The following is a 26,845-nucleotide window of genomic DNA, read 5'->3' on the forward strand; positions in this document are numbered from 1 at the left end:
GAGCCTTTCCTCCACTCCTTTCTCCAGCCCCAAGGCCTCTGCCCTAGACCCTAGGTTCATATATAGTCTGTGGGTAAAGAGACCCTTCCTCTCCCTCCCCCTCTCAAGGCCTCTGGGGCTTGGGGCCTTGTCTGTGAGGTTGGGCAGAGGAAAAATATTGGGTAGGAAGGGACTTCTGGAACAACTTCTTCACTGTATAAGGAAACCAAGGCCCCAGGTCCCTAAGGGAGACTTTCTGTTGGCCATTGGTGGCAACGCACTGCTCTTGTTAAGAGCAGCCCCGCCCCATCCCTGGCTCTAAGGCTAGGACACACAGGTCCAGGCATAATCCCACAGTGATTGGCTCAACCTTGAGCTTGTGACCAAGTTAGTCCAATCAGAATAAAGACCTGGGTCTTTATTTTGCAACAGAGAGGAACTAGAACAGGAAACAGACATACTCCCCCAGTGCTCTGCTTGACCCAGACGGAGAGACAGCAAGTGCACAGAAGTTGGTAGCTATTTATTGCACTGAAAACACCAAGAATAAAACAGACACCCCTTCTTCCCCCCAACCCCACAATAGCAGAAAGTTTGAGCAGTGGTCATTCAAGTTCACAGCCACATATTTTAAAAAAGAACTGAAACAAACCCCCAAACAAATAGTAACAAAGATACCAGCACGGGGAGTCTGGCAAATACATCCCCTAAAGGGTCTCCTCTTGAAGGGAGACTGGAGGCCAGGGGTCAGGATCAGCGCTTGCTGGGTGCACACACGGGAGAATGCTTTCCCGTGAATGTGTTTGCATGCTGGAGCCTAGGACTTGTCTTAGGTCTGGATTTTTTTGCATCTACAGGATGTTTGACTGTCTGGTGGTATTGGGTTCTGGGCCACTTGGTCTGCCAGTCTGCCTGCCTGCTGTCTCAGGATCACGCCGTGCCCTGTGGGCCACACCAGCTGGCTGCACACTCGCAGGCGTGGCCTTTGCAGTGCAGCCATCTCAGCGTGGGGCAGGGACCAACCTCCACTTCTCTGGCATCCAGAGAGGGGCACAGTGGACAGGAGGTGTGTCAGCAGACAAAAGGCAGGACGCTGGTGTCCTCCAGCTCAGCTCCCTCTGGTGGGGAACCAAGGGGTGAGCAGGGAAAGGACTTTCCCAAGGTCACACAGCAAGTCTGGTCAGAGCTGGGAATGAAATCCTAATAACCCCCAAAACGTGGCTCTTTCCCCCGCAGTCCTCCACTGATAAGCGAGGACAGGCACAAAGAGGGGGTTGAGGGGCAGTTGGGGGAGAGAAGGGGGACTGGCCGGCCCAGAAAAGAACAGGAATCCAGCCAGTGACTCACCCTGTCGATTCTCATGGGTGTATTCAGTGCTGTCTTCACCCCAGTGTTCTGTCTGTCCCCCCATCAGCCCTGTAACATAGGCTGGGCAGCAGTATTTAATCCTTTTAACAGAGGGGGAAACTGAGGCTGAAGAAAGGACCAGACTTTGCCTTGGTAATGGCAGCAATCCCTCACCTTTGGCTTGGGGACAGCTGTGGGAGCTGGCAGCTCGCAAGGGAGGCAGGCAGTTATGCTGCTGGGACACTGGGATCACTGGGCCTTACTGGGAAGCCCTCTGGACCTGGGACAGACCAAGTGCCTGCCCTGGGCCTCGGCAGCAGGGTCTCTGCCAAGAAGAGAGGCCAGTGATCAACCAGTTTGGAGACCAGGAGGGCTGGGTAGCCTCTCTCCTGGCCTGCGGCCCCTGCCCAGCCTGCCTTACCTGTCCCGGGGGCAAGAGTGCAAGACAATGGGCCCAGCAGACAGCTCATGATCAGGGAATACTCAGGAAATACTGGGTCACATCCCATCAGTCCTGCTCCACTCAACACCCAGGATACCCCAGAGGTTTGGAGGGATCAGAGATTCCTCCAAATCTTTGGAGATGTGGCTCTTCCTCCCCTTAAATCCTCCAGAGGGGACAGTATCTCATGCTGGCAAAACACGGCCACACAGAGGCCAAAAGCACAGAGAGGCAGCAACATAATTCCGAGTCGGACACTGAGAATACAACCTCTATTTCTTTTTTTGTCCAAAACATGTAGATTGGTTTTGCTGAGTGTTACTTCTTCTTTTCTTTTTTTTTTTTTTGTTTCAACATACTTACTGCATATAAAGTCATGCAAAGAAAACAGTGCAGACAGTAGATCCAGGTGGATGTGCCAAGGCATTCCACATCAGAGTCAATCCCAAGGGAAGAGGGAAAGAGAAAGGAAAGGAGAGATGCAAACCACAGCCGCAGGAGGAGGTGTGAAGAGGAGAACTCCCAGTGTTCTTTTTGGACCCGCATGAAGACACATGCTCGTGAACCCCCCAGAGATGGATGGGGGGCGCTGAGGGTGGTGCACAGATGTAATGAAATCCTGGGCAGCATGGTAGGAAGGATCTCAGTTTAGGAGGCAAGCAAGATAAAGTCCAGATACTGCCAGCCTGACAACCTCCCCCACTCTCTCTGCCCAGATTTGCTATTTCTTCATCAGCACTAACATCCGATGTTTCTCCAGTCCCCAAGGGAACCTGGGGACTGAAATGTCAGAGATCCTTCCCTGTCAGGCTGAGTCCACCTCAGCCCCAGATAACCCACAAGTGACAAAGTCCATCTCAGAGATGACAAAAAAAAAAAAAGACCTAGAACAGGAAAAAAAAAAAAACCTACCCCTCACCCCTCTTCCCACCTCCCTTCCCAACCCAAACCTTCTCACAATAATTTGAGAGGTCTAGTTATTACATAAATATCCATTAACGCGAAATCCACTTACGAAACACACAGAAGTTTGGCTATAAAAAGGCATGCGGTCCAAGTAGAAGCGATACCTAACGGTTGTTTTCTTTTGCCCTCAAAAAGCAATCCGATTCTCCCCTTCGGATATGATGAAGCTGGAATTCTCCAGGCCGGATGGATGGGTGGAATGGGCAGCTCATATTGGAAGTAAACATTGGCAGAAGGAAGAAAGGAAGAAGTGGGGGCACCCTGAGAGGATCGAGCCCCCCACACCAAGGGAGGAGGGTCGAGAACAAGAGGGCAGGACAGGGTGGGAGAGGAGTTAGGACAGCGGTCTGAGGCAGCAGGCTCCTGACATCTCGCTCCTCCTTTGCCCTCTCCCACGGGGGAGGTTGGTGCAGGGGGCTGGCTGTTCTGCCCTTCCCCAAGGACCCCAGACGAGCGGAGATCAGGGAGGGGGTTCTGGCGGATGCCATGTTCCTCCCGGCTCTGCCCCTCGTCCCCAGCCCCTCGGTGAACACACAGCTGGGACCGTGGCCTCCGGCCAAAGCAAGACCCCCACCGGGAGGGGGGTCCTCGGAGCCAGCACCCAGGGCACCTGGGCCTGAGGAAGCCCCACCCTGGCAGGGGACAGAGAGCAAGAGTGACAGGTGCAGGTGGGGAGATGTGGCCATCTGCTCTGAAGTCGTGATGGCTTTTACGAACGGACAGGTTTTCTTGACACAGGTATGAAGGTGTCGGTGAGAGTGGTGGTGGTGGGATGATGTGGTTGGGAGAATTCCAGCAAAATCCAAGTGGGAGAACCAGCAGCCACATTCCACGGACAAAGAGTGGATCTTTGCAGTACAGCGCCTCCCGCCTGGTCCTTCAGCTGCAAGACACGGTTGATGCGGTGGGTAACGTGGGTGCTTCTCAGGCACCATGCCCACCTCCTTGGATGGAGTTCAAGTTGCCTCCGGTGGGTCCCACCCGCGGCTCCTCCTCTCACCCCCTGGGACCCACAGGCCTGTTCTCCCAGTGGTCTTCCCACCCCTGGCTCAGGGCCCGTCCAGCGTATACCACCTCCAGACCGACACCACCCTGTTCTTTTAGATCATCGGAAGGAGGGGCTCTTACTGCGGCAGGACGGAAGGCGCCCCAGATCTGTGGAAGTGGACGATCTGCCATTTGCCATCCCGGCGGTGCCAGACGCGGGTCTCTTCCGACTGGGCCGTGCGGGGGATGCCGCCGGCGTCCAGGTACTGCGTGATGCGGATGTAGGCGATGCAGGCCGACTCGTCACCCATCAGGTGGATGTGGGGGTTCAGGATGGTGGTGTGCACAGGCTTGCTGTTCCGAGACCACACTGCAGGCGGGGACGGGAGGGACGGAGGAGTTGCACCTGGGGGCCTCCTCTCACCTCCTTCCCTTCCCCGCTTCTCAGCAACCGCCTCAGCAGAGCACCTCTGCCTGCCTCATTTCCAGAGCAGCGGGTCTCTGCGACAGGGCTCAGCTACCTGGGAGTCAGGGCACAGCTCATAGATGACTAGATCAGACCCCAGCGGAGGTACAGTGGACTTCACGACAAGGTGAATTCTTCAAACGCAGGGGAATGGAATTTGAGAATCACGGTATCTCAGACATACAGGTGAATGTAGTGTCAGGTGAGCTTAGACCAGAGTCTCAACCCAGATCCCCAGAGAGGACAGGAGAGTACACAAACAAGGGGGCTGAACTGGGTACGAGATGCTGATGACTACGGTGAGGGGTGAGGGGACAACAGGGAGTGGTGAGTGGTGACAAGTGCGCCATGTCCCTTCTGAGGAGGCGCCCTGTGCGCAGCTTCCTTGGCGTTTGCTATGTAAGTGGGACTCATGTTGCCACACCTCACTTTTCAAGAGAATCTAGAAATCTGGATTTCTATGTCAATGCCTCAGTTTTAATTATTGCTTTCAAATTTAAAACATCATGCAGACTATATGAAACGTGTAGTCAGATACGCCTTATGGGCACCTCATTAGCCACCTCTATTCTCAACGTATAGAATTATGGAAACTTGAAGAACATTAAAATTGTAGAATCTTGGCATTGTAGGGATGGTACTGGTGGCCATGGGATGTGGTCGTGGAGCTTTCCAGAGTTAGGGGGAAAGGCACAGCTCTTATAATCATGATAGAACTGACAAAACCAGCCCTCTCCGTGTAATATGTGAGTCACAATTATTACCATCATCATCATCACCGTCTTGGTTCTCGAAACTCTCAATTTTTCTCGGCAAGATAGAAAACGAAACATACGAAGACAGTCACCTCGGGAGGGGCTGGACAGGGGTCACTAGGACCTTGGGCTTCAGCGGAACCCTCACACCTTCCCTCAGTGCAGCCCAAGCGTGCCCAAATCCCACAGGAGAGCTCATTCAAAATATAGATTGCCCAGCCCCGCCCTTGGAGATGCCAGTTCAGGAATCTGTCATATTAAAAAAGCTCCCTCCCCTCCCCCATCCTTTGATTCTGATGCCCAGCCAGGTTTGTGAGCCACTGATTTCCTGAAAAATGTAAAAAAAAAAATTGTTTTTCACAACTTCAGAAAGCACCCAATAGTATCTGCACCTAAATATTATTCTCACATTATACCCAGGTTTTGGATAAATGACCCCAAATCACCGAGTCTTAGATATGTAGACTAAGAGGCTTTTACAATTCTCGGCTCTTGTATAGCAAGAGTGACGAGCTTTTCCACCATCAGCTTTGGAGCAACCTCAGAGATCAGAGGTCACCTTTTGGCCCTCCCACAAAATGCAAGGCCTCTGTGAGCATCCTCAACAGCATTCGGGGCTGGAGGCTCTCAACACTGTTTAGTTCAATGCATCCATTTAGCAGATCTGGAAACTGAGGTCCGGAGAAGCAATAGGACTTGTCCAAAGCTGGGCCAGTCTCTGAAAGAAATGCAGTAGAACCTAAAGAAGTCAGTCTCCAGGTGGGACTGAATTAGGACAATCTAGAACAATCCCCAAAGGGATAGAATTTAGCACTGTTGAGGGCACTGGGCCTTACTGCTGTCTGCCAGGGCTGGGGTCCTGAGAGTCATTTGTAAAGCAATGGTCACCCTAACGTGGCATCTCTTGAATGGATCCTAGGCTCCCAACATCTACCCTCATGGATAGCATGGGAGAAAGGGCCAGGTCCTCCAGCAGGAAAAAGCAGGCAGGAGGGTGAGACTTGCACCAGGGCAGGCAGTTACCTTGTGTCTTGCTCTTTTCAATCCTTTAATGTGATCAGGTGTTCAAGCCCAGAGTCCAGGGAGCCAGTGTTATGATGGGACTCACTGCCAGAGTTTAGGCCAAGGGCTTACACAGCCTTCCGTGTCTCCTCCTCCTTTTGCATCCCTGAGTCTTAAAAGCCAGCTCAGCCTGATCTCTGCTCTGTGGGGATTGTGGTGTTCATTGTGGGGAACCAGCACCCCCCAGAGGACAGACCAGTAGAGAGGTGCCCCTGGTGATCAGCTAGGGAGCTCCAGGGTGAGCGGGACTGACTGTGGGGTCCAGCCACCTCTCTTCACACTCTACCTCTGTTGCTAGCCTTGGAAAAGCAGAGTTTGATTTGTCAAAGAAAATGTAACTTCCTTCTTTCCTTCTTCACAGCTTTTTGGGGATGCTCTTAAGCCCTTGTACTCTGCAAGATTCCATCAGTCTGTGTGCAGACAGGAGAGGAGCACCCAGCTCTGGTGCCCAGGTGAGGAGATAGCACGGGGAAGGGAGGAGGCACTGGAGGCAGTCGGGACCAGGTTCTGTCACCAACATTCTGGGTCCTTTGGACAAGTTGCTTCCTCTCTCTGGACCTCAGTTTCCCCTCTGTACAATGAAGAGTTGGACTAGAGCCAACTTCAGTTGCTTAAGTACTACCTTTATTTTTACCATCTACCTATACTTACTTTATGGCACCCCACTCTAGTATTCTTGCCTGGAGAATCCCGTAAACAGAGGGGCCTGGTGGGCTTCAGTCCATGGGGTCGCAAAGAGTCGGACACGACTGAAGCGACTTAGCATGTGCACATACTTACTTTATGAAATATTTCCTTAAATCGATTCACTTTATTAATGTAGATACATTTATTTTAAGATGACTTTCTAAAACAATCATTAATGAATAACCAGTCTTACAGAATACACTTTTAATAAGCCCAATGGAAATGAAATCAAATTATATAATCCTAGCTCCACGCTCTTTCCTGCAAGGCACCTGGGCCTGAGACCGCTCTCTTTTTGATAAAGAGGTGAGTTAGAAAGTCAGTAGAGAGACTGACATTACACTGAGCCTTTCCTCTTGGCAGAGCCAGATGTGTTGAAAGAGAATTTAGAAAGGGACCAACTTGCCCACGGTGTGAACCAGCGCTGTTTCAATGGGTGCCCACAAGCACAGGGAATCCCAGAGTGTTGCCACAGTGCCTCCCCTCTGGGGGACCTTGGCCGTGCCTCTTCTCAGGGCCTCCCTCCGGGTCCTAAGCTGCATGAGCCTAACCTGCGAGTGCATTGGTTTATCCCTGTCTGACTCCTGGCCAAGGCGAGACAGATGCAGGCAGAAAGCGCCCTAGGTCAGGCCCAGCCTCAGCCCCCTGACAGCCCCGGGGTACAAAGCTGCCAGGGTCTCTCCTGCAAAGAGAGGCCCGGGAAGGACAGACATGCGGACAGAGACCTAGACAGACAGGCAGGCACAGCAGTGTGAGCTTGGTCCCCTTTTCTCCCCCAAGAGTGCATTTCCATGCCCACTCATTGGGGCACCTGCAGGACAGCAACCTACATGCCAGTTTGCAACCAGCTGGTCAGGTGACTAACTTGGGGGTGTGCCCCTGGGGGGCTCCCTTATCTGTAGAAAGGGAATAAAGGTCTTCCCCAGGCTCTCCCAGGGTCATTGGGCAGGCAAGGGCTGGGAGGGCTTGTCACACTGATCCAAGGTCCCCATCCTCAGCCACAGCGGTTGGACGGACCAGGCTTAGGACAGAGAACCAAGGCAGTACCAAGCCCTGTCCACACGGGCCCTTCCTCTTCACTGGCTCCGGAGCTGCCCCGGGAGCCCTGCCCGTCACCCTGCTGTGCCATCTGGCAGGACACTGAACAGAGCAGACAACAGGCAGCCCAGAGGGAAGGGATTGCTCACGGTTTTCAAAATAGAATCGATGGAAGTCCAGGCCCTCGACCAGGTTCCCCAGGGCCTCGGGTTCGAAGGCCGTCATCCCAGGGTCACACATTTTCCTGGGGGGAGGAAGTCAGAGGAAAGATGGGCTGGGGTGGCCTCTCAGATGCCCCCTCTAATTCCAGGGGCCTGGACCCTGGGAAGGTGAGACTGTGAAATCAAAAGTGACTGCACCCACCTCATAGGATCAATGAGGCTGTGGAGGGGACAGGGCTGGGACAGGGACAGTGTGGACGCTGCTGACTGGCAGGTGCTACTGGGAAGCCTGGGTCCAAACCATGGCTCTGCCACTTACACGTCATGAGACCACCATGCCCCCCTGCCCCCCAGCAGTGGCTTTACGTCTCTGAGCAAGAGGGCCATACCAAGATGCCAGCGGGGATAACTCAGCCTGTACACAACTCTCCAAATTACATCACACCCCCCACCTCAGGCAGCAGATCTGTCCAGAGGGGGCTTTCCTAATCTGTCTTCCTTGGGCAGGAGGACCTTTTCCTTCACTTTGAACTGGCTTCTGTTAACCAGCAGGTGTGGCCCTGGAGGGGTGCGTTTTGCTGCATTAAACGGAGGTGTCCTATTGTGGGCAGCAGCGTCCTCTGGGAGCCGTAGCTCCCTCTTCTGTGAGATGAGGAAGGTAGCAGCCCAAGAACTGGGGCCTGGGAGGAAGGAGCCGGGGCGTGGCTGAGCAGCCCCTCTGCTGTGTATTTTTAGCTCAGTGCTCCCACTCAGGTCTGCATTCTGGGAGACCCTAATAGCCAGATGGAGGAAGGAAAAAACTGTCTCCCCCATCCCTAGGTCTCTGAGATCTTCTATGACACAACGGGGACCCCTGTGGCAATGACAGTGAAGCCAGGGACAGGAAGTACCCCAGGACAAACAAAGATCCCAACCTGGGGAGGGACTGAAGACAATGGCGGAGGGCCCAGCCTCGTATGAGCTGGAGCTGTGGTGAGTGCAGGGCACCCTGCCCTTGTTCTGCCCTAACGGCTCTGTCTGTGTGACTCCAGACAACTCACTTCTCCACTCAGAACCTCAGATTCTCCTGACGGATCGGCCAGCGGGGTTGTTCTCAAATCATGTGGGATTCCCAGGATCCTTCCAGATCCAGAGGCCTGACCATCTGGAAGACTAAGCACCACCTCGCTCTCTTCGAGGAACCCCTCTGCAGGAGGTCTCTGGGCCTCTGAAGGGACTCAGAAACCATCTGCTCCAGTTCCATTGTACATGTAGGGAAACAGGCTCAGTGAGACGAAGGGGCTTATCCAGGGTGACATAGGGTCAGATGCAGCACCACAGGCCCCAGAGGTCATAGCAAGGGGTCAAAACCTAGGCTACAGAGGAAGTGATATCGCAGAGGTGGAAGACTTGGGGGGGGTTGGGGTCAACAGGAGACACCTCTCCTTCCCTCCCTCCCTAGCTGTGTCCCCAGAGCCGCTCTCAGGCTCTCTCATCACTGACTTAATTCTTTCCAGGGCCAGATGCAAAATCTGTTCAAGAGAGCATTTCCATGTTTTTATGCAACCCTCAGGGGCACACATGCACACACACCCATGCACACCCCTTATGCACGCAGTCACAAACGTGCACGTTACGTGTGCATGGGTACATCACACTCACGCGTACATGCGGCCTCCGTCTCACACCTGCACCTTCCAAGGTCCTTGTTTCTCCAGAAATAATCAGCAGATTGCTGGGGCTTTGTCACCCGCTGCTGCTGAAACCCTCCCACGATCAGGATGCACCTGGCCTGCCCAGCCTTTGAGAAACAAACTTCAACTCCTGGGCATATAGCAGTAACCAGGATCAGGCTGCCCAAGAAGCAAAGCCCACCCAGGTCATTCCTACTTCACCCAACAGGCAAGGGTCGTTCTGCCCTTAGTTGGCAGCTTTTGTCCACCAAAAAGCATAGGTTGGGTCTTCAGACCCGGGCCTTGTCAGCCCTGGCCAAGACGTTGAGGCCTCAGCCCAGAATCCTGGCTCTTCTGGGGGCCCACTGAAGTCCGCTCCTGGCCTAGACCAGCAAGGCTGAAGATGGCCACCAGGGGGCGCTCCAGCCCAGTCTTTGTACACTGGTCGCTTCTCCAAGGCTGGCCCAGGTGTGTAGGGAATGTCTCATACCACTTGTTTCCTATCATGCCATTTTTGTGCACTCTGCCTTATCCCTGGATGGCTCAGAATTGCTTTTTGCGGTTCTTTTTCTCCCACTTGCTCACTGAAGTTTGGTTTCCTGCCTGCTCCTGCCCATCTGAGGTCAGAGGAAGTCCAGTGTAGCCCAGGCCCACATGGTCGGACTGAGGAAGGGCCTGCCTCCCTCCCCTCCTTCCCAGCTTATCTCCTGAGGAGGCCCGTGTTGCAGTGGAAACCACCCCCTCTTTCCTTGGGGAAGGAAAAGAGTTTTGTTGGAATTCTTCCTAGACAACAAGATAGGAGCAGGAAGAGGAGCAGGACTGAGATATAGACAAGTACTGTGAGCAAAAAGCTTAATGAGAGCATAAAGTCTGAAGGCACACCAGACTGAATGAGTTCAGCCTGATTCATGGCACATGCAGTGTGAGTGAATGAGGGTCAGAGATAAAGAACCCCCAACGTTAGCCATCAGCGCCCCCTGATTCAGGCAGGACATGCAGGATGCACCCAGCCAACTCACGTGTAGGACTCAAAATCTCCATTGCTTATGGCTTCAATCAGCTGCTCTGTCACTTTTATGATTTCTTGTTTCCGCACTGTAAGGCAGGAGGGGACACAGAGAGATAATAGTGATCGTGATGGAGATGTGGCGCCAGCCACCGTGTCCTGAGCCCTCACCACGCACCAGCCCCTGTCCCGAGGGCCTCACATTCTCAGTTGTCCTCACGCTGTCCCTGGGTGTCATCACGCCCGTTTCGTGGCAGAAGAAACTGAGACCCAGAAAGGTGGAAGTGTGCGAAAGTCCCCTCGACTACAAAGGGCAGAGCCTGTGTCTTAGTTGGCAGCCTCTGCTTCCAGAGAGCAAGCATGGTTCTGGCTTTAGGTCTGATTTGAACACAAGTCTTGACTCCAAAATACACCTTCTCCATCACCTTGTTTTGCCACCTGAATCCAAGCAAGGTTACCTGTGATGATCACCACCAGCAGCCAAACACCAGAGGTTCCCCTGTAGTCCAAACTGAGGCCACTAAGGAAGGGCTTAGGGCATATTTATCCCTTGGGTCTGGGTGAGTTTTTATGCTATTTGCATACCTACAAGAATCAGGCACTGAGCTTTCCAGAACTTTCCAGGCATAATGAATCCCAGTTACTGACACCTGGCCTCCCCTGTCTGCCTCGGAAACACCACAAACAGCTGCTGTCTTTCTGGTAGAGGAGTAGATATCAGTTTTCTTAGTAGGTGTGTGACGTTCTGTGCCCCAGCTTTCCCATCTGTAAAATGGGGATGCTGTCACCTCTTATACATCCAGTGCTGAACAAGCGGTGCAAAGAACCCAGGCTTCAGTATCAGATAGCCTTCATCTGAATCCCAGCCTGGGTCGTTATCCGCTGCGCAGCCGTGGGCCACAGGTTGTTTTCCCATCCATCATATGGAGACCATATGCCCTCATCCCAGAGTTGTTATGACTACGGGATGAGATGATGTGCCTGAGGCACTTGGACCAGAGCCTGGCACATAGTAGGTACACACCATAGGTCCCACTTCCTATATCCTCCCACATGCACTATTGTATCTGCTCCTCACAGCCTGGGGGTTGGGGGAGGCAAGGCCAGTTTCCTCCTATGTGATACATGAGGAGACCAAGCCTCAGCAATGAAGGAACTGGAGTCACATGTCCTGGTTCCCAGCAGGGCTCCTACTAGAAGCCTCACTCAGTTCCCTGGGTCCTCCTTTCCTTCTTCCCCAGGCTCAAGCTTGGCCTCAAACCTGGTCAGCAAGCTGGCTGGCCAGAGCAGCCTCAGGTGAGATGGGCACATACTGCCCGTCTCTCAGGCCGGGAGCATGGGAAGGAGGCTGCTCCTGTTAGAGCCCTCAACCCGGCCTGCCCCTCTCCTTACCAACTGCAGGGGCCACCCTGGCCCACCTCACACAGGGAGCTTGCCTCAGGCCCAGAGGACACAGAATCACAGAGCACCCAAGCTGCAAGAACCTTGGCGACCGCAGACTCAACCTCCTTATCCAGCTATTGGGCAAAGAGAAACCTGGTAAGAGGTGCGGCCTGCCCAAGGACACAGAACATCCCGGGTGTGCAGTCTGGCTTCCAGTGCAGGGCCTTTCCCAGAACCTGGGAGCTCCAACACATTCCCTGTCACGTTGGGTCCATGGGCTGTCTCTTCCCCAACTCAAATATTTAATATGAGCACTGCAAAGTCTCACTGGCCCCTGGAGCAGGCCTGGCTCTGCAGACATTCCTTGCAGAGTGAGGGAGTGTGCCAGTGCTCAAGCCTCAGAGCTTGAAGCCTCCCAGCACAGCTTCCTCTGCTGCTCACTCCCCATTCAGAAATGAGCTCCAGCCACACTGGAGGCAACAGGTGAAATCATCTGCTCTGGTGTCTGTGCAGCAACAAAGCCATCATCACCATCTCCGCCCTACTACGTGCCCCTCAGGGCAGGGCCCGATGCCCAGCACAGCTCTTGGCACATGGTGAGTGCTCAGTAGACGTAACCATCTTGGAAGTTACCATCTCCAGTGTCAGCCACCACAGTGAGCGACACAGTCTTTATCTCCTGGCTCCTCTAAGAATCACCAGGACTGGGAATGAGTGTCTTAGACCAGGAGCTCTGCCGGGTGACCCTGTCTTGCCTGGCACTGAGACAGGCAGCATAAATGAATGAGTGGATAAACCAAATCAGGGTCTGGGGCTGCTGTCTTTGCCTTGTTCCCTGGAATTGCACAAGTTGCCTAGTGGCCTCTGTCCCTTGGAGCCCAACAACCAAGTCTCCTGGTCAAGCTAGAGACCGAGGATGGAGAGAAACGCACCTCTCTCAGGAGACACCTCATTCCAGCCGCTCCCATGTGGAATCATGGTGACCACGCAGGGCAAATTCACAGGCTTCTGGCAGGCCCTGGGGCCCGAGCCACCCCCCTTGCCTTGTCTGCACAGCTTTACGTGCCCTTCCCGCTTGACATTCCATGAGCTTCTGCTTAACACCCTGTCTCCTGTGGGCTGCTTCTCCCCAGCGCGTCAGAAAGACTAGCCAAGTGGTCAAGGGCACGGATTCTGGAGCCAGACCCCAGCTCTACTACTCAGTAACTATGTGCCCTTGGGCAAGCTATTTCCCCCTGCCTCAGTTTCCCGTATGTATAATGGAGCTACTAATAGTACTTACCTCATAGGGTGGTTCTGAGGGTTGAGTTAAGAATATATCAACGAAAATAACTAACACACATATGGTCCTCACTCAGAACCAGCTACTGTTCCAAGCCCTTTATATCAAGTCATTTATGTAAATAATGATGCGTTATGTAAAAGCGTTGAGAGCAGTGCCCGGCGCTCCATAACTGAAAGCTGTGATTATCCTCAGTGGAAAGCTCTGAATTGGAAGTTCCCCCTGAGGACAGCCTGTAGCCAGGCCGGGACGCTTCCCAGCAGCCTGATATGTGATGCTTCAGTTTTGGTTGAAGCTTTGGGGCTTGTAGCCTGCCTAGGAGGCCACCACACTGCTGGAGAGCGTCTTCCATTTGCACCCACATCCTTCTTTTACGTTAAAATCTTCCCCTAAAAGCCCCTTAGTTTCTGGGGCCCTGCACTGTGTACCTGATATCCCAGACTTTATGCCTTCACCTGCCAGCCTTTTCTTCTCAGGGCTGAAAGCCTCCAGCATGTGGTTTGCAGGATCTCACTCAAGCTGGCTATCTACTCTTCTGGGGTACTTAAGCTATTAGATGCTTCTGTGAGTGTGAGCACACAGTCCTTGATGTAGCTTGAATATTGCAGAATCTCAGGCCTAGGGTAGCACTCTTTATCCCCTCCCCAATTCTGGACACTATACCTCTATTAATGCAGCCCAAGACAGTGCCTAACTTGGCCTTCACCCACGTAGGACACCAAGTTTGCCAATGGTTAAAGCCTGGCAGCCGGGAATCTCCCTCGCTTCACTCTCTGGGACCAAAGATCTGGGACTCTGATGCTCCTTAGATCTGGAGAAATTCACTCTTGTTCTGAGCCCCTCCCATGCCCTCAGCAGATCCACTGCTCTATGAAAGATTCAACCAGCAGGTGCTCAGTAGCAACTCTGGCATTTTTAATCTTCTAGGCATTCACCCAGACAACCAAGAGTGTTCCCTCATAGCTGGGAAAGCTGAAGCCCCGGAGAGGTTAAGACACTCTCTCAAGGTCACACAGCGCATGGCGGCTGATATGAGATCAGCATTCCTGGCTAAAATTTCCCAGAATGTCTCTGCCCAGATTCGGAGGCAGCTCTTTGGAAAAGAAACGGAGTTTTCAAGAGGCTGACCAGGAGGAGGGTGGTGGGGAGGAAGCCTAGCAGAGTCCTGTGCAGCTCAGAGGGTGAGAGGCCTGTGTATCAGCCTGAGGGGCTCTGAAATATTCATGTCCCCTTCTTTGCTCAGGGGGAAATGTTCCCTGGAGGATGACATTTCTAATTAACTTTAATGTTAGGTCAGAATCCACCCTACCAGCTGCTATTCTCACTTAGTAAGAAGACTTAACAAATTAACACCAGAAAATGGTTCTCTGGAAATTTTCTCTGAGGCCTAAAGAACCTGGGGGAGGCACAGGGCTCCTCTCTCCTGCCAAACAGCGGGAGAAGCTCCTGGTTGGGCCAGCATCTCTTCCAGCAGACATGGCCCTTTACATGTATGGAAACTGAGGCAGGAAATGGGCTCCAAGTCTTACCATTAATAACACTGACATGCCCTTTCTCTTCTCTGGGCTTCAGCCTCCCTCTTTTTATTTTATTTATTTATTTTTGGCCATGCTATAGGCATGTGAGATCTTAGTTCCCCGACCAGAGATCAAACCTATGCCCCCTGCAGTGGAAGTGCGGAGTCTTAACCACTGGATCACCAGGGCAACTTATTCCTCCTCTCTTTAAAAGGGACATAAATGAACTAAAATTCAAGACTTCACAAATGTTCCCATCCTGATATCGCTAAAGCAGAAGATAATGATTGTAAATGTCAGACCTTGGGGATACAACCCAGAGCCGTTACTCCAGGTGGAAAATGTCTTTAATGGGTCTGCACATGGCACATTGCATTAATAGCGCATACAAACTTTACATTCTATTTCAAACATTTCTCTGTCTGTTTAACATATAAATATTTATCTTAAAATAATCTTTGAGTAAAACTGACGCTCCAGGAAAATGCCGTATGGCTTCCAGTCATTCAACCATGAGCTCCAGTTTGAAAGAAAAGAAATTAAGATTTATTACACAGTGACCATACGCCAAGCACTGGGTAAGCACTTTAGACACAGCCTCTTGTTTCATCTGCACAGCAGTCCTCTGAGCTTGGTGCTGTTATCATCATCTCTTTATAGTTAAGGAAACGGAGGCTCAGAAAGGTTCAGTAAGTTGCCTAAAGTCACCCAGCAAATAGACGCCAGTGAACAATTACAGAGCTTGTTTGCCTCCACAGACCCTGTCTGCTCTGAGACCAGGATTATGAGGCCACAACCAGTCTCCTCAAAACACCCAGCACCTAACTCTTACCACTGGGACAGGGAGCCTCAAATACAGCGAATGTCTCAGAAACACCCTCTCTTGCCCCCCCACAAACCTATGGAATCGGAATCCACAAGAGCAGGGCCAGGAATATGGTTATAAATCATACTTGAGGGGCTGAGAATGCTGGCCTGATCCCAAAGAATTTTTCAAGATAACGCATTTTGAAGGCTGTCCTGAATGCCATGGTAGAAACTTGATTTGCTCTGGCACCAGGCAATGGTGATGGAGTGACCACCCCCCAACCCACCCCACTCCCAGCTGGGAATGACCAGAGAGGGATACACACAGGGTGGGCCTACTCTTCCAAACATCCTGGTAGAGGCAGGAGGCAGCTTCACAGGGTTTGGTGTGTCAAAACTGCCTTAACTCAGCCTGAATGGCAGTGGCGCAGAATATGTATTACATAAGAAAATGCTCTTTTCCTCACGACTGTATTCTTTTAGAAGCAAGTCGTCTAAACTCCTGAAAATATCTCGACTGGCACCACTGTGGTCTCTCCAGGTCGGTGCTGGTTTTCTAGGTCCCAGAGACTGCCCAGGCATCTCGGATACACGCCCGAGTGTGAGAACCCCCAGCCTTGCCGGGTCTCCCTGTCCTGGGGCAATAAGGAGGGCTGGGTACAGGCAGAACAGCAGGACATCACCGACTCATCCAAGGACTTGGTGCAGATGTCAGCACCCCACCCTCCCTCCTCTAAGCTCCAAGCATGCTTGCCACCCGGCAAGGCCTCCCCAGCCAAGGTTACAGGCCAGGCCCTGAGGTACACTGCTTGGGTTCATATCCTAACTGTACCCTTTATGAGCTCTGGGACTTTGGGCAAATTTACTCAACCCCTCAGGTTCTGGGCTGTTGAATGGGGTTAATCACAGTACCTTCTTCCTAGGCTTGTTGTAAAGCTCAGGTGAATATCAAGAAGTTGAAACATGTCTCGCCCACAGCAAGTGCCCCATAAAAGACAGCCATTATTATTCCTGTTGCCGTTCTATTATTTCCTCTCTTACTTTCCAATCACATCTATCTGGGGTCTTGCTCCCCCTTGCATCTGAGTGCTGGTGAACACTATTAGTCACTGGCTACAGTAGCCCCTGCATTTTAGGTTGGTCTTTTTTTTTTTTTTTTTTTTTTCTGGCCATGCTGAGTGGTATGCAGAACTTCCCCAACCAGAGATCGAACCTGTGCCCCCTGCATTGGAAGTGCAGAGTCCTAACCACTGAACCACCATTGAATCCTTGGGTTGGTCTTAGACAGTGTTTCCCATATTCCAGTTTGTTGAACTTTCTACATTTCTGCTTTCCCTTCCTTTACTTCGAGTTTTTAAAATCAACTCATCTTTTTTAAAAATTTCAAAAACACTCCCAAAGGAAAATGTATACTACTACATTTATGACTTGACTATGTTAATTTTTTCACATTGAATTAATTTAATACATGTTAAAGTCAACACATAACTGCTGCCGTAAGAAAAGTCCATCCAGGTACCACTAGTAGGCCAGGCACACCATACGGGGAAATGCTGCCCCACAATGTCCCCAGCCTATAGGGAGCAAAGTTAGGCTTTCTGTAGAGAAACAGGACACAGAGTTGGCCTAGGGGCCCCTCCAGGCAGGAGACTGTCAGTGAAGGGGGCCCACCAGGAGGCCTGGGAGACCTGATGCTGAAGGCAAGGCCCCTCCTACCTTTGGTGTCTTCATCCTCAATGGTGGTATTGGTGCTCTCTGAAGATTCCTGCCAAAAAGAATACGGGAGGTGGTGAGGCCCACTTGCTGAGCAGAAAGAGGAGGGGTCAGCGGGGGGCTGCCCCAGCTGCCCGATGCTGCGGCCCCGTTTCCGTAAGCCTCATCGGCTCTGCCGTCCAGGTGCTGCACTGAAAAATCCCGTCAGCCTTCCGAGCCTAAGGAGGGCACGGGCCCAACTCAGCAGGCGGCTGGTGGAGGGGAGCGGGGTGAGAAGGAAGGGGTGTATGCACGGAGAGCCCTGGCCTTTCTGGGAGGGCTGGGTGGGGCGGTGTGGGGGGCTGTCCTGAGCCCTGTCTGCTGGAGGGAGCAGAGAGGGGGTGTGGGGGGCAGAGAGGCACATGGTGGCCACAGGATGGGGAAGGAGTACACACACTGGCAGGGGAGGAAGAGAGAGATGGGGAGGCCCAGTGGGAGAGAGCCTGGGCTTTTCAAGGGGAGAAAAACCACACAACTGAGGGAGACAGCAATGGAGTCAGAAGAAGAGGGGCGTGGGCCACGCCACCACAGGAACCCCTAGACGGAGGCAGGGGCTGGCGGCTCCTCTGCCACCGGCAGGCCCTGGGCTGCCTCACAGAAGCTCAACAAGGGCCTCCACGGCTTTGGCCAGACCAAGCCCCCCAGCGGCCACAACTGGCACAAACCAAGCCCTGAGCTGAGTTCCAGAGCCAGGGTGGGGAGAAGCGAGAAGCCACGGGCTGGATGTGGGATGGGGTTCAAATCAACCTTTGCTTCCAAGGGAGTTCCCAGGTCTACTGTCAGGCTGCTGGCCTGGGCCATGGAGTTGGAGGTGTCAACAGAAACACGCCAACAACACGCACACACAACACACATATTGTCACACGAGGCACACGTACCAAGCACGCCCTGAGCCCCCTCTCCCCGCCCCGGGTTCCCATTGCAGCCTGCAGGAGAGAGGCAGGAGCGAGGGTTCGAGGCCCAGGATTTACCGGCGTTTGGGAGACGGCAGACACTCACCATTAACTGAACGCTGGAACTGGACTTTCTTTTCTGGAAAAACAAGGAGAAGAGATGGGACAGGAAAAGACACAGCGTGAAAACGGCAGGGAGCAGAGGAACGAACAACAGGGGAGGGTTGGAAGGAGGATGGGCCTCGGGGTCATTCTCTGTGGTCCCTTGCCAGCCAGTGTCGGGACAAGGTCAGGGCCACCAGCAGCAGCTGACCCGGCAGGGACAGTCCTCTCCAGCCTGGAGTTCTGGGGCCTTACGCACAGCTGCCTGGGTCTCAACAACCCAACCACCAAGCTCCAGGCCAAGCCTCTTCTGGACCTGGACTCCCCTTACGCCAAATTGGGATGTGGAAACAAATCCTGGGTCTCAGATACTAGTTGCCTAAGGCCTCCAGAATCCAAAGCTCTTGAGGGACAAAAGGTCTGGAGACCTTTTGTGTCAGCTCAGGTCTGGAGATGAGGCTCAGTGTCTCCTCCTAGGCTCCCCCCGTGTCTCTGCTGAGAGGACCCCACTCCTGATTTGCTTGTGTGTCACTGTCACTCAGGAAGCTTGTCCAAAATACACATAACCGGGCCCCCTCTCAGGAGTTTGATAACTAGGTCTGCATCAGAGCCTGGGCATATTTATTTTAAATGATGTTCCCAGGTGATTCCAAAGCAGAGACAGGGGTGGGAACCAGTCCCCTAAGTGACCTCAAAAATCCTGAGGGTCCTCCCTTCAGCCTATTCTAACTTTGCAGGGATTTGTCATGTGACCTGTGGGAATCAAGGGAAGGAAAGAGGAACATGTAAGTTATCTTCTCCCTCTTTCAGTTCTAAGCTTGGAGTCTTAAAGACTCACACTCATAGAGGTTGCAGGTCAAGACTGACACTTGCATCGCACAGGTGGGAAACTGGGGCTCAAGGTGGCTCAGATAGCTACTAGCAATGAAGAGGCTGGAACCCCCGATGCAGGCCCTCTGCCCTGTCTAGGTCTTCAGGTGCCCACAGCCTGATGGCTCCTCATGGCTCATCCTGGAAGCACTTACATCTGAGAGGCCAGGAGGCTGTTCCCTGAGCTGCTCTGTGTGGGGATCAGCGGGGAGACTTGAGATGCCCTCCGGGTAGGCCTTTGCCGGGGGAGGCACTGGGTATTCTCTGAGGGTCCTCGGGTCTAATTCTGGGCTTTCTGACTCCAAGATCCAGGAGCCTGAGACCCTTTCCTCTCCACCCAGGGCCTCTGCAGAGGTGACCCGGGTGGCTCACTGGGCTTTCCCAGTGTTGGTGCTCACAGCCCTGCCTCTGCCCCAGCTGGCCCGGGCGGTGTGACTTCCGCAGCCAGCAGCCAGTCCTTCCTGCCCTCCCTTCTCATCTCCTCCCCTCTCCTTTCCTCCTAGTGTCGGCTTCACTCCTGGCTGGAGCCGGGCCAGGCACAGTGCGTGTTGGACGGGACAGGCCCACACAGCTCGGCTGTCAGCAGAAACCGGAGAGTGGCGTAGGGGCCAGGAGGTTCCAGGCGGGACACGAGGGGGGAACACAGAGCAGAGACTGCGCCAGATTCGGACATACAGTTACAGGATGGGACATGGAGGGGTGGGGTCATGACGCACAATGGGACACCAACAGGGGCAGTGAGTGGGGTTGAGGGGTGGAGCGGCGGCCCCTCTTCGTGGAAGTAGTGGCCTAGTAGTGGCTGGGACGGGGGGGCATTGCTTCTTGGTAATGGAAAGACTCGATTTTCCTGAATCGCAAAGATGATGATGATACTAGCAATAATCCCTCACCAACCAGCATGTTAGTTTCATTTCAAAGGTGGGCTGTCCTCAGAAGTAGAGTCACATCTCTTAGAACCACACGGAGAAGATGGTTCCAAGGTTGGCAAGGATGGTAGAAACGGACGATGGTCAAAATTAGCCTTGAAAAGCCCTTAAAAGCCTATCAAGTACTGTATTGTGTTACATCTTGAACCGAGTTTTTCCTCCAGCGTTGGAACCAATCAGTGCTTCTTCAACTAAGCTCTGGGTGAAATCAGTGGTTTGTCTCTAGGGACTAAGTTGGAAGAGGAATGTGTGTTTCCCACTTTGGCTGAGCACGTGTTGGTTGCCAGAGAGCATCGTGGTGTGACTCCACCAGGCCCGCCCCGGTGGGAGACCCTCACCAGCTCCCCGAAAACAGCTCTTCTCCTTTTGCACAGATGACGGAACTGATGACCCAGAGCCCCAAGGGAGGGAACAGTGGGGCCCAGGCTCAAAACCCTGGCTTCTTGACTCGAGGTCCGGTTTCAGTCAGAGTAAAAACATGAATGGACCTCCCAGAACAACATCTTGTAAGCCAGATCCTGGGCCAAGCCCCTTGGGTCATTCTCATCTTCCTGCTAGACATTCCCCCTCCTTCATCCCAAGCAGGGGGAGGAGGCTGAGCTGCAGAGAAAGGTTCAGGCCAGGAACAACCCTTGTGTGTCTCTTCTTCCACGCCCAGGCCACCCTGAAGAGTCACCCGGAGTCTGTCCTGCACTACAGGGAGCAGAGGCATGCTCTTCAGCGGTGCCCACTGGAAGGTCCTGCAGTGGCCAGCCAGAGCCCTGCCATGCTATAGGACGTCCTTGCCCTCAGACAGCCTCCGCCTCCTGGCCACGACCGGAGAGAGCCAGACTAGAGCTGCGTTCCACGACCTGGCCTGAGGGAGGCCCTGACCAAGACTTTGCCACAGTCATACCCGAGTACCAAGCAGACCTCGGCAGCCCTGTCTGGGCCCCTCCTCCCCCTCCTCCTATGTGGGCCTCAGCCCACCATCACCTGTGGCCTCTGCCTCACATCCCCCAAATAGGATTTTTCCCATGGCACCCAGCACCCCCAGTGTCTACACACGAGGGCCAGATTGAGCCCCAGCTGCACCATGCCTGCCCCCCACCTACACTGCACAGCCCTCCATCACCCTTTCAAATTGGGAGGGGAGGAGGTGACTCGTGGGTAACCGCAGCAAGTAAGCCAAAACTCAATCCTGGATTCCATTACAGCATCTGGGACGGATACGTGTCAACTTTGTAAATTAGGCTGGCTTTAGATCTGTGGTTTCCAAATATTTTTTTGAGCAAACTTCAGAAAAAAATCTTACCCAAAAGTCCAACACATAGAGCAGAAAAGATAATACCATTGACTAGCCTCTCATGAGTGGGTCTCACACGCCAAGGCTATGCGAAGTCCTCAAAACACAGTATCTTAGTACATCCTCACAAACAGCTCTGGGAGGTGGGAGACCCTTTCTACCCGTTGCTTGAACAAAGAAAGACAGACTCAAGAAATTCAAATAATGGGCCATAAGCTCACCCAGGCTCTCTCAACCACTGTGATGGCTGGTCCATGGAGCTGTTCTGGCTGAAGTAGGTGAGAAAGGCCCAGCCCTCTCTGCTCAGTCTCCCACTTTTCAGTTCCTCCCCAGCTGCTGCCAGAGGTGCCTCCCAAGAAGCTTTGGGCTCCAAGGAGTTCCATTTGAAAATCATGGGCTTTGACTGATAACCAAATAATTACATATTCCTCAAGCACCCAAGATGAGAAGAGAAAATGATGTTTTGTTTGTTTTTAAAGCTGAAATCTTGGAAATCATGGAGTTCACATCGCCCAGCTTCCCCACTGTACTTATGGGGAGACTAAAGCCTTCAGAGGGCTAAGAGCAGAGAGAAGGCCCATATCCTGGCTTCAGGCAAACAGCCTAGTCCCCTCCATGCAACCCCTGGCAGATCAAAGCCAGGGGCCTGAGACTCTACATGCCACTATGAACCAAGCCATGAAGCCACCAGACCACCTGGGTGGCTGTGTTTGGACAGCATCCCACACCTTCCAGTGTTCTGGGCATAGACCAGCCCTGGGGCCCTTGGCCAGGCAGGGCTCTGAGCCCAGAAAAAGGCAGGGTCTCAAGAGAGGAGAACCCACAAGGCGAGCCAGTGGCAGGGGAGGAGGGAGCTGCAGAGAGCAGGGAAACAGGCCCCAGAGAGCAGAGGGAGAAGAGAAAGGAGGGAGGGATGGGTCAGCAGGGTGTGGAGGGAAGCAGCTCGGGCATCAGGGGTGGGGACGGGCATCAGGGGTGGGGATGGGGCAGGCCTGGGTTGGGGGTGGGGTGGGGTGGGGGGATGGGAGGAGGGGATTCTTAGCTCTGAACCGGCAGGCCTTAATGGGGGTGGGTACCTCTGGATGTCAAAGCCGAGAGGACTGGCTGTCCATCCCCTGCAGGCTTTGTAGGTTGGACTGGGGCATGCATTGGGTCAGGGGCCCATTCCAGCCAGCCCACACTTGGGAAGGAGGAGGTCACCCCTCATGACATCTCTGTCCCTTCTTTGTGCCCTCTCACTCACCAGTCTTCCAGAATCACAGAAATCTCCTTTAATTTACCCTTATGCCCACCCCAACCCCAAGCCACCTGCCTCTCCCACACTCTTTCAACCCTCCCTTCCCCCACCTGCCCCCATCCATGCTGGTGGAAGGGTGGGCACCGAAGCCCAGGTCTCTGGGTCTGGGGACCCCAGGCTGCATGGGTGAGCGCATCTGCCCAGAACCCCACTGGCAAGCCTGGCTCTCACCCCAGCCCTGCAAGCTGGGCCCTGCAAGCCAGAGGCAGGCCCTGCTGAGCTGGCTGGGGCTTACCTTCACACCATCGTTCTTCTTGTTTCCTCCACTCTTCCCGCCTGCAGAGGAGAAAAAGTAGAGGGTTATCAACACCAGGCAGGGCACCAGGGCCCACAGCGCGAGGAAGAGCAACATCCACGGGCCACGGAGGACACGGAGCCGCAGCAGCTATGTGAGGAGACCTCCTCCTCTTGCTCTTCTTCCTTGTGGGGTGGCCCGGGGACTGCCGGTAGCCCACCGCGTAGGGGTGGGCCTGGGCTCCCCCCGGTTCTCAGCAGTGTCAGGCGTGACCCTCTGGCTCCATGGGTTGAGGAGGTGCCCACTGTGCCCCAGACCGTGGGAGCGCTTTCAGTCTGGGGATTCCCTCCAGATCGCGGTCAGCACTCGTGCTGGTGGTGGCCAACCCAGAGGCCCGGCTCCCCAGCCCAGGGCTGGACGCTCCCTCCCCGCCCCGGCCGGCTCTAATTTTAGCCCCATGCTGCTGCGGAGGTCATGTGTCAGCCCTGCCTACTCACTCTGGACAGCTGCGAGCTGCATTTTGCTGGTGATAAGAAGCAGATGCCCCCCCCGCCCGACTCCCTGCCCCTTTGGTGCCCACCCCAGCCAGAGCACCCATTCCCTGAAGAGGCCTTCCCATCCTCAAACTCTAGAGCTCTGGGCTGGGGCTGGCCATCTCCCTGGTGGTCAGGAAAAGCAGAGCAACAACTCCCAAGAAGGCGCATTTCCTTCCTTCTCACCTGCTGGCCAGAGCCCTTGGAGAGGGCACCAGTCAGGACAAGGCATGAACGCCCAGCCCTGCGCAGCCTGACTTCTGGCAGCTTCAGATCTCAAACAAATGGCTTTAAGTTAAATGAGACACAGTACTTGGCACGTATGCAATAGATGCTCAGTAAACAGTAGCCATGCTAAATCCTTCACCGGATGAGAGCAAGCTGGGGAGGAGAGGCAGTACTGAACATGATGCCCCAGAGGTTTGGAAGGATGGAACTCACAGCTGGTGCAGCCCGCCAGTCATCCTCACATTCCCACCGATGACCCCTCTCAGGCTCTTGTGCATTTTTCCCCTCTTGCCAAGTTTCCACCTTGCAAAGCAAGTGGGGGGCGGGGTACCTCTGGATCCCAAAGCCGAGAGGAATAGCTGTTCCATCCTCCATGTACTCTGTGGGCTGGACCAGGATACACAGCAAGCAAGGGGAGGACTTGCCCCTCATGCCTCCAAGGGGCCCCCCTCTCACTCCAGTCCACTATGACAGGACCGGGGGTCTCCAGAGGCCACATATTCTAATTTTCAGGAGATTTTCTATGAAATGAAAATGCTGGAAACTCTTGCCCACTGCCCCCCACCAAAAAAAATTTTTAAAACACCACTGGCCCCCCAAGCACATGGAGAGAGAGGGAATAACTTATGCACTCCATTTTGTGAGCTCTGGACTAGAGTGCCTGAGGGGCCCTTCAGTTGTTAAAAAAAGACTCTGACTGCCTGGGTGGCTCATCTTTCAGTTTAAGGAACTGCAGGATCCCTGTCTGGGGAGCGCGTGGGAAGGCAGCTCTGTGTGGTGGGGAAAGCCCAAATCTGAAGTTCCAGGGCCTTCCCGGGCCTGGGTCTTATTCTGCCAGCTGGTTAAATGGGCAGGTGGGCCCTCTCAGAGAAGCCAGGCCTGCAGCTCCCCAGATCCGAGCCCTCATGGTAGGGCTAGCCACCTGTCCACAGCAGCCCTCCCTGGCCGGTCCCGGCACCAGCCCCAGCCAGAGGGCCCCTCGGGTGAGCTTTGCTATATCGGCTCAGCTGCCCCGTCAGCCATCCTGGGCTCCCCAGGGAGACGCCTCTGGCGGGCGCTGGCCACGGCACTCTCCAGCATGCCAAGGGGAGCTTCTTGCTAAGCCCTGATGCTAATCCCTTCCCCTTCTCTCTTCAGGGCCACATGCCGCAGGTCACTGGGCCTTCCCTGCCTTAACCAGCCTGGCTTTGACCAAGGCCAAAGGCTCCTACCCTGGACTCCTTGGTGACTCAGCCTAGTAAGGGCACGTGCTCTGAACTGGTCACACCTGCCCTGAAAGTTCCCTTTAGCAGCATGACCTGGGGTGTGTCAGAGTTGACCTCCCTGAGCCTCTGCTTCCTCATTCAGAAAACAGGGGTGGCAATGCCTTGTCACAAAGGCCACATGAGTGAAAGCATGGGAACTGCTTGGTAACTGTGGGGAACAGGAATGCCGCTCTCCCTGGGCCTGGCTCAGTCCCTCCCACATCTGGACCCTGACATATGGGGAGCCTCCCCACAGCTGGCCCAGCCTGAGAACCCAGCACTGCTGTGAGGTAGGGGAGGTAAGGGTTAACTTCTAACCCTTCCTTGTGGGCCCTTGGCTTGATAACCTTTGACCTTTATCACTTCTGCAGGTGGTATCAGGTGAGCTAAGCCCTAATCACTGAATCCTCTCCAGCCCCCATCTCCCCAGGCCTTCTGGCCTGAGCACACTCAGATACCCCATCCAACAATGCCCCCACCTCCTGCAGGATGTATGTGAAGATGAATCCGAGGTCCTACCACCTACCAGAGAAGTTCCTGGTGGCCAGCATAGTGGTGAGGATGGCTCCCTGCAACAGAGAAGAGAAGGCGGTTTGGGGGAGAGGAGGCCATAGGTGAGGGGAGAGGAGACAGAGATGGGAGGGGTGGGGAAGGAGAGGAAGGAGCTCCATTCAGACACGAAAACCTTCTGAAGCTCCTTGCCCTCCATTTCTCCCACCCCCCCAGCCCCGAGACCATCCCCGCCTCCCGGGAGAAGGGTGAGGCAGAGGTGAGCTAGGCCTTAGCTGGCACTGCTCAGGGGATAGGGCCATCCAAGGAGCAGATATTAATAGATCCCACCGGCCTGGCCAGAGCTGGTGGATGTGCTCGGGGACACCTGTCAGTGGGGGTTCCTAAAGGCCAAGGAAGTTTCCTGCTGGGGCAAGGACACCAGACTCTGCACCCCTCAGCTCTCTCTGTCTCCATCTTCTGCCTGGACACAAAGCTCCTCCCTCTAGTGCTGGCTCATCCCCCTCTCTGTAGTTCTTGGGCTCAGAACCTTGGAGGATTAATGGGGAAAAACCCTCCTCTATCAATAAGGGGGCTGGAGACCAATGGCCAGTTCAGATTCTCTGAGTCCAACGGTCCATGATTTTAAGACTCCCTGATTCTGACATTTTGAGACTACATCTATGACAGCTCCCAATGAGGGTTGGGAGTGAGACTCAGTTCCCCTGGCATCATGCTCACCACCACCCCCTTGGCCCATGTCCCTGTCCTGAGCCACCACACCAGGCCTGGGGGAAGCTGGTGAGGAAGTTCTGAAGGAGCCAGGGCCTCAGCATCTGTCACTCAGCATGCTGATGGCTTCTCTGTTCCAACCAGCTGGGGGCCCCTTGGTCATCCTTCCTACCTGCTCACAGGGCCCCCAGCAAGGTCTAGGACAGGACCTGTCACAGCCTTGAGAACACACAGACCTGCTGAGAGGCCAACAGCTCAGGGCTCACCTAGGCCACACTATGACTTCCTCAGGGCACAGCCCCTGCCAAGTCCCTTGGCCGTTCCTTTCCAGCAGTTGGCAGCTGGGGTCTCTCACCCCTACCATGGTCGCATATCATTCCTGGAAAACTCTCCCTGCCCTACTGAAACACTTGCTGTCCCCCTAAGGGGTCAAGCTTATGCTTCCAGACTTCTGCACAGGCTATTCTCCGTGTCTAGAACACCTGCCCCATCTGACTTTACACTGTTAATACCTGCTTATCCTTCGGGATCTCAGATCAAATGCCACTTGCCCAGAAAGGCTTCTGGGATCCTTCCCTAGTCCATGCAGATCTGTTCCCCTCTCTGGCCCCTCTGTGGACCCCCACAGCCTCAGGGCAGCACTCACCACTGCCCCGTCCTGTCCTGGTCACTTGTCTGTCCTCACCACCACTCACTGCCCAGCTCAGACAGCCAGTGGTTAA

General features: G+C 54.0%; 1 protein-coding gene across 1 annotated transcript in view; it reads right to left on the bottom strand.

Annotated features, from left to right (window-relative positions):
- Positions 1–486: 486 nt before the first annotated feature.
- Positions 487–26,845, bottom strand: part of CAMK2A (calcium/calmodulin dependent protein kinase II alpha) — a 64,465-nt gene continuing 38,106 nt past the window's right edge. The window contains exons 12-19 of the mRNA XM_055558572.1: positions 25,429–25,471; positions 22,898–22,938; positions 18,289–18,321; positions 17,254–17,302; positions 10,562–10,637; positions 7,879–7,973; positions 3,863–4,091; positions 487–3,617 (exon numbers count right to left, since the gene is read on the bottom strand). Of these exons, the coding sequence (XP_055414547.1) occupies positions 3,614–3,617; positions 3,863–4,091; positions 7,879–7,973; positions 10,562–10,637; positions 17,254–17,302; positions 18,289–18,321; positions 22,898–22,938; positions 25,429–25,471 (570 nt within the window). The 3' untranslated portion in view covers positions 487–3,613. The remainder of the gene's footprint in view (positions 3,618–3,862; positions 4,092–7,878; positions 7,974–10,561; positions 10,638–17,253; positions 17,303–18,288; positions 18,322–22,897; positions 22,939–25,428; positions 25,472–26,845) is intronic.

Source organism: Bubalus kerabau, chromosome 1, assembly GCF_029407905.1.
Source record: "Bubalus kerabau isolate K-KA32 ecotype Philippines breed swamp buffalo chromosome 1, PCC_UOA_SB_1v2, whole genome shotgun sequence".
Classification (NCBI taxonomy): domain Eukaryota; kingdom Metazoa; phylum Chordata; class Mammalia; order Artiodactyla; family Bovidae; genus Bubalus; species Bubalus kerabau.